Consider the following 11,509-nt stretch of genomic DNA (forward strand, 5'->3'; position numbering starts at 1 on the left):
CTTATGGATCAGAAGTATACCAGTCATTACTGTAATCCCTTATGGATCAGATGTATACCATCATTATTGTAATCCCTTATGAACCAGAGGTATAGACGTCATTATTGTAATCCCTTAATGGATCAGATGTATACCAGATGATGACAAAGAGACAGCAGGGAGAAAGGTTCAATTGATCTGAGGTGCACACACACGCACACACACACACACACACACACAGACACACCATCATACACACCATCACACACCCACACACACACCATCACAAATAACAGATGCTGAGAAGTGAACAAGAAAAAGTGAAAGCACAAAAAATACACTTTTTAAAATATCTTTGTTAAAATAGTAAATTACAATTTATTTGCTGTGTTAGAACTTATGCAGATCTATTATCATATAAATTAGAATTTGTTCATAAAATGTAAAAGACATTGACTTTCACTGACCACAGTCACCAATAAAAAACCTAATTTCGGGTTACCCAGAAGTAAAATTATCTCGTGAAAGTTTGACATTTCCTGTTTTACTTCTGGGGAAATGCTGTTAACAATTGTGATTACCTTTGTGCAAGGGATGGAAGTGATGTCTCCTCCCTCTCAAATGGAAACTCTTGGCCAAACCCCTCCCTTCTGCGAATTTCACCCGTGTTTTGTCGTGGCCAAAAAGCAAATTTTTCATACATTTTTTACGATACATCCAATTTTGACTTGGAAACCATTTATCATCCGCACACGAGCTTTGAAAATCACTGCACCCGTTTAAGCGCCACATTCGCCAATCCTGATTTTCCAAAATTATCAACGTCAAAAACCCCAAACCAGGAACTACTGCTGCTCATTTCACATAATTACACGTGAGACTTGACAGATTCATCTGTCCACGAAAATCTGTCCACTAGAGATTAATAAAAACCTAATCGACAAGGTCCATTACAACAAAGTTATCATTGGATTAGTCAGACATGAGAAAGAAAAAACTCATACAAAAATAACATGTAAACTCTTCAGAAAATGTTTATAACCATAACCAGAAGTCCATCCACTCAGAAGTAATCAGTCATTGTAGCAGATCAGAAGGCAACCTCTTCCCCAACCAGAACACATCAGAGGGGGGTCCTAGCCAGGCTTCACTTGGGGAACCTGGGTCCAGGGCTGGGGTGGCTGAACCTGGGCAGCCTGCACATCCCACAGGGGCAGAGGGGACCACCAGGATCTCCAGCCGAGCCCCAGTGCACCGGGGCACTGGGGCCCTCCAAGTGACCAGGGGGCAGCAAGGGACACTTGGAGGATGAGGCCGATGTCAGGAGAGACTCTGGGGAGAGGAGGAGCTGACTGGGGCCGGTGAGGAGGGGCCACCCGCCGGCTAGGAGCAGCCTGGGGACGGGTCCTGCGTTCACCCCCATACCGACCCCCACCCCAACACTCACCTCCCCCAGGAGCCGGCGCATCTCTTGCAGAGACGAGCCCAACAGGAGGATGTAGTTACGGGCCAGGACCAAGGTGGAGATCTTGGAGAGCCTGCGTCCGGGTGGGACCCCTGGCTGCTGCTGGTGCGAGTGTGGCCCCTGGGAGGAGGACGAGGAGGAAGGAGAGGAGGAGGCGTAAGGCACCATCACCTCCCTCAGAGCGTCCATGGCAACGTTCAGGTCCTGCATCCTCTTCCTCTCCCGGCTGTTGATCTTCCTCCTCAGATCCTGCTGCTCCTCATGGTTCAGCTCCCGCGGGGGCTTGCCTGGTCTCTGGGGCCCCAGGAGGCCCCCAATGGCCCTCAGCCTGCCCCCATGACCAGCACCAAGCCCTGGAGGACACCTGGAAGTGACGTCCTGGAGGTGGGCCCCCTGGGAGCAGAGAGGGAGAGGCTGCTCCTGATGGGCCCTGGTCATGGGGTTAGGTAGAACGTTCATGGTCCTGATCCACACTGAGATGGCTTGTCTGAGATGACAAAAAACCTACACGTCACACAGGTGAAGAAGAGTCAGTCTTCTGTGAGTGCTCAGTTCTGCAATCAGGCAATTCAGCGTACTCCTCTTCCATCAACCATGAACCCTTTAGTCCCACACTATCCTGACATTCTGGTCCAGTGTTGACATCACTCCTTGGCTGTGGAAGAATCTTCTTGCCTCACTGGATAAAAATAAAATAACCGAGCCAACGGGAGGATCAGTCAGTCAGTGACCATCGGTCTCAGTGTTGGTTTCAGAAGTCTTCCAGAGTTCCCTGCGTGTTGAAAGCTGTCTCTGTCTCTCCTCTCCTCTGTGAGTGTCTGGAGTGTCAGTGCTCCTTTATCTCACTTCCCCCCGGCTGTCTGAAGAGAATGACAAGGCAGACAGAGCTGCACTGAGCTAAACGCTCCCCTCACATCACATCTCATCTCATCCTCCCCTCACACTGCTGCTGCTAGGACCCCTCCCCTCCAGACCCAACCAGACCTCTCTGGACTTAACACCATGGTGTGGAAAACAAGTCATGCATAATACACCCCATATGAACATATACTGTATCAACCTGATTACTAGTTCTACTAGTCATAATTGCTAGTCAATTGTTTCCTTGTTGGCTTGTGGGAGAGAGGGATGGAGCTAGAGAGAGAGAGAGAGAGAGAGAGAGAGAGAGAGAGAGAGAGAGAGAGAGAGAGAGAGAGAGAGAGAGAGAGAGAGAGAGAGAGAGAGAGAGAGAGAGAGAGATAGATAGATAGATAGATAGATAGATAGATAGATAGATAGATAGATAGATAGATAGATAGATAGATAGATAGATAGATAGATAGATAGATAGATAGATAGATAGATAGATAGATAGATAGATAGATAGATAGATAGATAGATAGATAGATAGATAGATAGATAGATAGATAGATAGGAGGGAGATGAGGGTGACCCATTGCAATAACAGGCTTTCAGAATTTAAAGTAAATATGACAGCCACTTAGGAGTCTCAACAGGACAGTGTGTAGAATAACATAATAGACTGAGGTGGTGTGTGTGTGTGTGTGTGTGTGTGTGTGTGTGTGTGTGTGTGTGTGTGTGTGTGTGTGTGTGTGTGTGTGTGTGTGTGTGCGTGTGTGTGACTCATTCTCTGTCTCTACTAGGGACAGAGGAGGACATTGTCACAGCAGAGATGACAATGATGAATGCATTACTAACCCTTTTACAGTAAAGACACTCTGGTAAAGATACAGAAAAAACACTGTAGTGAAAAACACAGTACCGTAAAACCACTACAGCTTTAACTGATACTAGTACTTAATATACAGTAAGTACGGTAAAACCACTACAGCTTTAACTGATACTAGAAGATATACAGTAAGTACCGTAAAACCACTACAGCTTTAACTGATACTAGTTGTTGATATACAGTAAGCACAATTCTCCCCAAAATGTCAAATGTTGTTCAGCACTGTATGGTCTCATTCTGCAACGCAGGGAATTTTAATCTGTTGACCTCAAGCCGTTCAATCTCATCTGAAAACTAACTGTGCCATGATTGCAGGAATGTGCCACTGTAAACATTTAGACTTGGAATCCTTCACCCTTCAATTAGTCCCAACTCATATGGACACTATTAGGAAACAGAGGGTAGGCAATAGGCATGTACACTGTTAGCAATGGACTTTAACAGAGCAGCATTGAAAACATGAAGCTTTCTACAGATTAATAGGTGGTATGGGCGCGCTGCTGAGCTAATTGCCGTTGTTGTTGTTGTTGTTGTTGTTACTGTTGGACTTTCCTCTTTACTCTGAGAGAGAGGGCTGGGCAGAGGGCTGAGGGCTGGGCTGAGGACTGAGGGCTTTGTAGAGGACTGAGGGCTGGGCTGAGGACTCAGGTTGGGCAGAAGACTGAGGGCTGGGCAGAGGGCTGAGGGCTGGGCCGAGGACTGAGGCCTGGGATGAGGACTGGGCAGAGGGCTGGGAAGAGGGCTGAGGACTGGGCAGAGGGCTGGGAAGAGGGCTGAGGACTGGGAAGAGGGCTGGGAAGAGGGCTGAGGGCTAGGCAGAGGGCTGGGAAGAGGGCTGAGGACTGGGCAGAGGGCTGAGGACTGGGCAGAGGGCTGAGGGCTGGGCCGAGGGCTGAGGGCTGGGCTGAGGGCTTAGGGCTGGGCTAAGGACTGGGCAGAGGGCTGGGAAGAGGGCTGAGGACTGGGCAGAGGGCTGGGAAGAGGGCTGAGGGCTGGGCAGAGGACTGGGCAGAGGGCTGGGAAGAGGGCTGTGAGCTGGGCAGATGGCTGGGCAGAGGGCTGGGAAGAGGGCTGAGGGCTGGGCAGAGGTTTGGGCTGAGGCCTGAGGGCTGGGCAGCGGGCTGAGGGCTGAGGGCTGGGCAGCGGGTTGAGGGCTGGGCAGAGGGCTGAGGGCTGAGCCGAGGGCTGGGCAGAGGGCTGGTCAGAGGGCTGGGCAGAGGGCTGGGCAGATGTCCAGGAAAAAAAACAACAGCCAATTTACTTGTAGCACAGGTGAAGGCTGCCTGGCGGACTGCATTAAGTCAGGCTGCAAACCTCAGATGTCCTATTCATAGCAGATCAAAAGGCCAGGGGAATGGAAAGATGAAGGAAGGAAGACTCACTTTCCCGTTTTTCTATCAATTCTTTCTCCCTCCCTCTCCCCTCCACCCACCCTCCCTCCCTCCCTCACTCATCCCTCCACCCTCCCTCCCTCTCCCCTCTACCCTCCCTCCCTCCCTGCCTCCCTCCCTCCCTCCCTCTCCCCTCCACCATCCCTCCCTCCCTCCCTCCATGCCTCTCCCCTCCTCCCTCCCTCCCTTCCTCTCCCTCCACCCTCCCTCCCTTCCTCTCCCCTCCTTCCTCCCTCCTTCTCCCCTCCCCTCCACCCTCCCTCCCCCCTCTCCCCTCCTTCCTCCCTCCCTCCCTCCCTCTCCCCTCCATCCTCCCTCCCTCACTCTCCCCTCCACCCTCCCTCCCTCTCCCCTCCACCTTCCCTTCCTCCCTCTCCCCTCTACCCTTTCCCCTTCTGGATGTGAGATAGGAAGACGGGGGGTGAGGACAGACAGGAAGATGGGGGTGAGGACAGACAGGAAGACAGGGGGTGAGGACAGACAGGAAGACAGGGGGTGAGGACAGAAAGGAAGACAGGGGGTTTGGACAGACAGGAAGATGGTGGGTGACGACAGACAGGAAGACAGGGGGTGAGGACAGACAGGAAGATGGGGGTGAGGACAGACAGGAAGATGGGGGGTGAGGACAGACAGGAAGATGGGGGGTGACGACAGACAGGAAGACGGGGGTGAGGACAGATACAAACAGAAAGCAAGTTGTTTACGATGAAAGCAGAGGGAGATGCAGGAGGAAGGAGATGCAGGAGGAGGGAGATGCAGGAGGAAGGAGATGCAGGAGGAAGGAGATGCAGGAGGAGGGAGATGCAGGAGGAAGGAGATGCAGGAGGAGGGAGATGCAGGAGGAAGGAGATGCAGGAGGAAGGAGATGCAGGAGGAGGGAGATGCAGGAGGAGGGAGATGCAGGAGGAAGGAGATGCAGGAGGAGGGAGATGCAGGAGGAAGGAGATGCAGGAGGAGGGAGGGAGATGCAGGAGGAAGAAGATGCAGGAGGATGAGATGCAGGAAGGAGGATGAGATGCAGGAAGGAGGATGAGATGCAGGAAGGAGGATGAGATGCAGGAAGGAGGATGAGATGCAGGAAGGAGGATGAGATGCAGGAAGGAGGAGATGCAGGATGAAGGAGATGCAGGAGGAGGGAGGGAGATGCAGGAGGATGAAGATGCAGGAAGAGGGAGATGCAGGAGGAGAAAATGCAAGATGCCATTTCTCTCTCTCTCTCTCTCTCTCGCTCTCCTCTCTTTCTCTCCTCTCTCTCTCTCTCTCCTCTCTCTCTTCTCTCTCTATCTCTCCTCTCTTTCTCTCCTCTCTTTCTCTCCTCTCTTTCTGTGAGTGAAAGATGTGTGTGGAGGCGCTTCCCCTCCCTGCCAGCGCTCCGGTGGCGGTCCTGCTGCCGTGGTCCAGGCTGAATGGAGCTCCGCAGACGGACAGGAAAAGGGAATTCCATGAAAGGGCCAGGCGGATGGCCTAACACCTGCAGGAGAACAGAGTGCAGGCAGCCAGGATGGCGTGTGTGTGTGTGTTTGTGTGTGTGTGATCCAACCCCTGTCTCACCCTGTTAAAGCCAAGAGGTGATGGATTAGGCAGAACAGTAATGAAATGAAAGGAGCCATGATGTTCGTATTAAAACACAGTGTGTTGTGTTTGTAACCCAGTCAGTTTGTGAAAAGAGAGAGAGAGACATAAAGGGGCAAAAGGGACACCTGCACACACACACACACACACACACACGCACGCACGCACGCACACACGCACACACGCACACACGCAAGCACGCACGTACACACACACACACACACACACACACACACACACACACACACACACACACACACACACACACACACACACACACACACACACACACACACACACACACACACACACACAAGAGAGAAACAGTAAAGAAAGGAGTAAAAGAAGGATGCTGGTGTCCACCAGAAAAGTAAACCTCCCCTCTCTTTCCTCCCTCTTTCCCTCCCAGTTAAAATGTGAACCCCAGTCTATCCAGTCTCCCCAGTCTCCCCAGTCTCCCCAGCCTCCCCCAGTCTCCCCAGTCTCCCCAGTCTCCCCAGTCTCCCCCAGTCTCCCCAGTCTCCCCGCAGCCTCCCGCAGCCTCCCCCAGTCTCCCCAGTCTCCCCAGCCTCCCCCAGTCTCCCCAGTCTCCCCAGTCTCCCCAGTCTCCCCAGTCTCCCCAGTCTCCCGCAGCCTCCCGCAGCCTCCCCCAGTCTCCCCAGTCTCCCGCAGCCTCCCGCAGCCTCCCCCAGTCTCCCCAGTCTCCCCCAGCCTCCCCCAGCCTCCCCAGTCTCCCCAGTCTCCCCCAGCCTCCTCCAGTCTCCCCCAGTCTCCCCCAGTCTCCCGCAGCCTCCCCAGTCTCCCCAGTCTCCCCCAGCCTCCTCCAGTCTCCCCAGTCTCCCCCAGCCTCCTCCAGTCTCCCCAGTCTCCCCCAGTCTCCCGCAGCCTCCCCAGTCTCCCCAGCCTCCCCCAGTCTCCCCAGTCTCCCCAGTCTCCCCCAGCCTCCCGCAGCCTCCTCCAGTCTCCCCAGTCTCCCGCAGCCTCCCGCAGCCTCCCCCAGTCTCCCCAGTCTCCCGCAGCCTCCCGCAGCCTCCCCCCAGTCTCCCCAGTCTCCCCAGTCTCCCCAGTCTCCCCAGTCTCCCCAGTCTCCCCCAGCCTCCCGCAGCCTCCTCCAGTCTCCCCAGTCTCCCCCAGTCTCCCGCAGCCTCCCCAGTCTCCCCAGTCTCCCCAGCCTCCTCCAGTCTCCCCAGTCTCCCCCAGTCTCCCCGCAGCCTCCCCAGTCTCCCCAGTCTCCCCCAGCCTCCTCCAGTCTCCCCCAGTCTCCCCCAGCCTCCTCCAGTCTCCCCAGTCTCCCCCAGTCTCCCGCAGCCTCCCCAGTCTCCCCAGCCTCCCCAGTCTCCCCAGTCTCCCCAGTCTCCCCCAGCCTCCCGCAGCCTCCTCCAGTCTCCCCAGTCTCCCCAGTCTCCCGCAGCCTTCCCAGTCTCCCCAGTCTCCCCAGTCTCCCCAGTCTCCCCAGTCTCCCGCAGCCTCCCCAGTCTCCCCAGCCTCCCGCAGCCTTCCCAGTCTCCCCCAGTCTCCCCCAGCCTCCCGCAGCCTCCCCCAGTCTCCCCAGTCTCCCCAGTCTCCCGCAGCCTCCCCAGTCTCCCGCAGCCTCCCCCAGTGTTCCAAGTCTCCCCCAGCCTCCCCAGTCTCCCGCAGCCTCCCCCAGTCTCCCAAGTCTCCCCAGCCCCCCCAGTCTCCCGCAGCCTCCCCCATTCTCCCCAGCCTCCCGCAGCCTCCCCAGTCTCCCCCAGTCTCCCCCAGTCTCCTCCAGTCTCCCCAGTCTCCCGCAGCCTCCCCAGTCTCCCCAGTCTCCCGCAGCCTCCCCCAGTCTCCCCAGTCTCCCCCAGTCTCCCCAGTCTCCCCCAGCCTCCCCCAGTCTCCCCAGTCTCCTCCAGTCTCCTGCAGTCTCCCCAGTCTCCCCAGTCTCCCCAGTCTCCCCAGTCTCCCAAAGCCTCCCCCAGTCTCCCCCAGTCTCCACCAGCCTCCCCCAGTCTCCCCAGTCTCCCGCAGCCTCCCCCAGTCTCCCCAGTCTCCCCAGTCTCCCCAGTCTTCCCCAGTCTCTCAGTCTCCCCCAGTCTCCTCCAGTCTCCCCAGCCTCCCCAGTCTCCCACAGCCTCCCCCAGTCTCCCCAGCTTCCCCAGCCTCCCCAGTCTCCTGCAGTCTCCCAAGTCTCCCCCAGCCTCCCCAGTCTCCCCAGCCTCCCCCAGTCTCCCCAGTCTCCCGCAGCCTCCCCAGTCTCCCAAATCTCCCCCAGCCTCCCCAGCCTCCCGCAGCCTCCCCAGTCTCTCCAGCCTCCCCAGTCTACCCCAGTCTCCCCCATTCTCCCCAGTCTCCCCAGTCTGCAGTCCCTGCAGTCTCCCCAGTCTCCCACAGCCTCCCCCAGTCTCCCGCAGCCTCCCCCAGTCTCCCCAGTCTCCCCAGTCTCCCCCAGTCTCCCCAGTCTTCCCCAGTCTCTCAGTCTCCCCCAGTCTCCTCCAGTCTCCCCAGCCTCCCCAGTCTCTCCCAGTCTCCCCAGTCACCCCAGCCTCCCCCAGCCTCCCCAGACTCTCCCAGTCTCCCCAGTCTCCCCCAGCCTCCCCAGTCTCTCCCAGCCTCCACAGTCTCCCCCAGTCTCCCCAGTCTCCTCCAGTCTCCCCAGCCTCCCCAGTCTCTCCCAGTCTCCCCAGTCACCCCAGCCTCCCCAGCCTCCCCCAGTCTCTCCCAGTCTCCCCAGTCTCCCCCAGCCTCCCCCAGTCTCTCCCAGCCTCCACAGTCTCCCCCAGTCTCCCCCAGCCTCCACAGTCTCCCCCAGTCTCCCCAGCCTCCCCCAGTCTCCCCAGTCTCCTGCAGCCTCCCCCAGTCTCCCCAGTCTCCCTCAGCCCCCCAGTCTCCCCAGTCTCCCCAGCCTCCCCAGTCTCCCCAAGTCTCCCCCAGCCTCCCCAGTCTCCCCAGTCTCCTGCAGTCTCCCAAGTCTCCCCCAGTCTCCCAAGTCTCCCCCAGCCTCCCCAGTCTCCCGCAGCCTCCCCAAGTCTCCCAAATCTCCCCCAGCCTCCCCAGCCTCCCGCAGCCTCCCCAGTCTCTCCAGCCTCCCCAGTCTACCCCAGTCTCCCCCATTCTCCCCAGTCTCCCGCAGCCTCACCCAGTCTCCCCAGTCTCCCGCAGCCTCCCCCAGTCTCCCCAGTCTCTCCCAGTCTCCCCCAGCCTCCAGGGGACTTTTGATAAGCCTGGACCTGGGCAGGAACACCGGTGGCTCCAGGCAAGAGGGAAGACTATCGTCTTTATGGGGGCTTGAGTACCTCCTGTCTGGGCCAAGCCGTCCAACGGAGGCTGGTTCCTTGGTCCTGCACCTGGGAGCTAAATGGTCCTTCTGTATCAAACCCATTTCCTGGGGCACAGAGAGCAAGAGGAAGATGCCTTGGCCAAATGATCCTGGGTCAAGCCAGCCGTTCAGGATGAAGAATAAGTCACCCAGAGATGACTGTAAAAAAAAAAAAAAAGAGGGGGGTCATGGGTAAGTTCTGCTTCCTTTGAAGCTAGTCAACACATTCAAACATTGCTTTGAGAGACACAGATACCAAATTGAAAGACACAGATACCATTTTCTTGTTTGCATTTACACACTGCAAACCAGACAAAATAAATCCCATTTGGTTATTAATAGGGTATACATGGATATCAATGTACAGCCACCATGTAGATTTAACACCAAACATTAACACCAACAGAGGCTTCACAGCATGAGATTAGCTCTAACCACAGACTACACAGTGTCTGCTTCAAAACAGCCTTGATTTAATGGATTCAATTAAAGGTAATTAGGGTTGTGATTGAGCTCCTTTCTCTCTCACTTGACGGGATAGAGTTAGCTACAATCATCTCAGAGACTCATGGAGTCACTGTGGATTGATATCGTTAGAAGAGTACCATTAGATAGAGGAATGTTCCACTCGTTACATTGGACCTCACCTTGTCATAATACCAACAATCAACCTCATAACTGCAAGTAACAGAGATGATGGAGTGTGGTGCCATTGTAGATTATGGAGTGTGGCACCATTGTAGATTATGGAGTGTGGCGCCATTGTAGATTATGGAGTGTGGCACCATTTTAGATTACGGAGTGTGGCGCCGTTGTAGATTATGGAGTGTGGCGCCGTTGTAGATTATGGAGTGTGGCGCCATTGTAGATTATGGAGTGTGGCGCCATTGTAGATTATGGAGTGTGGCGCCATTGTAGATTATGGAGTGTGGCGCCGTTGTAGATTATGGAGTGTGGCGCCATTGTAGATTATGGAGTGTGGCACCATTGTAGATTATGGAGTGTGGCGCCATTGTAGATTATGGAGGTGTGGCGCCATTGTAGATTATGGAGTGTGGCGCCGTTGTAGATTATGGAGTGTGGCGCCATTGTAGATTATGGAGTGTGGCGCCATTGTAGATTATGGAGTGTGGCGCCGTTGTAGATTATGGAGTGTGGCGCCATTGTAGATTATGGAGTGTGGCGCCATTGTAGATTATGGAGTGTGGCGCCATTGTAGATTATGGAGTGTGGCGCCATTGTAGATTATGGAGTGTGGCGCCATTGTAGATTATGGAGTGTGGCGCCGTTGTAGATTATGGAGTGTGGCGCCATTGTATATTATGGAGTGTGGCGCCATTGTAGATTATGGAGTGTGGCGCCATTGTAGATTATGGAGTGTGTTGTCGTTTTAATAACAACGTTCCTCCTGGAGGCAGTGGATCATCTGGACCAACAGTTGAGGAAGTCGACCAAACCATTCCAACGTTTCTGCAACTACCTCCCCCTAACAAGCAACGTTTGAAATATGTTCTACCCTTTTGTGGCTTTGAGTCAGGGATTCTTATCATGGAGTGATAAGCCTTTAGACCTTTAGCTGTTGGTCTGTGCACTCAAAAAATAAATAATTTGTGGTTATATTTGACTGACTCTAGATATAAAAAAAATATATATTTTTAAAAACATTTTAAACACATGCATTTAAAATACTTTTTATAGCTAGAAATGTGTTCCAACTAAAAATATTTCATACCGCAATTATTTTATATTATTCTGACCATTATTTATCGAGAGTTGATTTAAGAACACTTGCTCACAAAAGTTTCTCTGCCAGAGAAGTATGTCCAGAAAAACTGCACAGTAACTCAGAAATAAGTAGGCCTATAGGATCAAAACCTGTGCTATAAACCCTGGTTCATCTGTAAGAAGATACATAAAGGTCAAAACCAAAATGGAATCTTTTCATATTCCTGAACAGATCCTGCTAAGTACATATGTCTCACATATAATGGTGGGCATAACATCGGAGACACTGGACCTTAGAGCAAACACCTTGAGGCAATACACCCCACAGCACAACACAAAACAAAAACCCCAAAAGGCCTAAACTGTCT

The 11,509-nt window shown here is 54.1% G+C and overlaps 1 protein-coding gene across 1 annotated transcript; it reads right to left on the reverse strand.

The window, feature by feature from the left end:
• Positions 1-329: 329 nt before the first annotated feature.
• olig1 (oligodendrocyte transcription factor 1) lies at positions 330-2,346 on the reverse strand. The gene has a single exon (XM_041868807.2). The coding sequence runs from the start codon at positions 1,901-1,903 to the stop codon at positions 1,127-1,129; it is 777 nt and encodes a 258-aa protein (XP_041724741.2). The 5' UTR covers positions 1,904-2,346; the 3' UTR covers positions 330-1,126.
• Between the last annotated feature and the right edge of the window lie 9,163 nt (positions 2,347-11,509).

Source organism: Coregonus clupeaformis, chromosome 40 (assembly GCF_020615455.1).
Source record: "Coregonus clupeaformis isolate EN_2021a chromosome 40, ASM2061545v1, whole genome shotgun sequence".
NCBI lineage: Eukaryota > Metazoa > Chordata > Actinopteri > Salmoniformes > Salmonidae > Coregonus > Coregonus clupeaformis.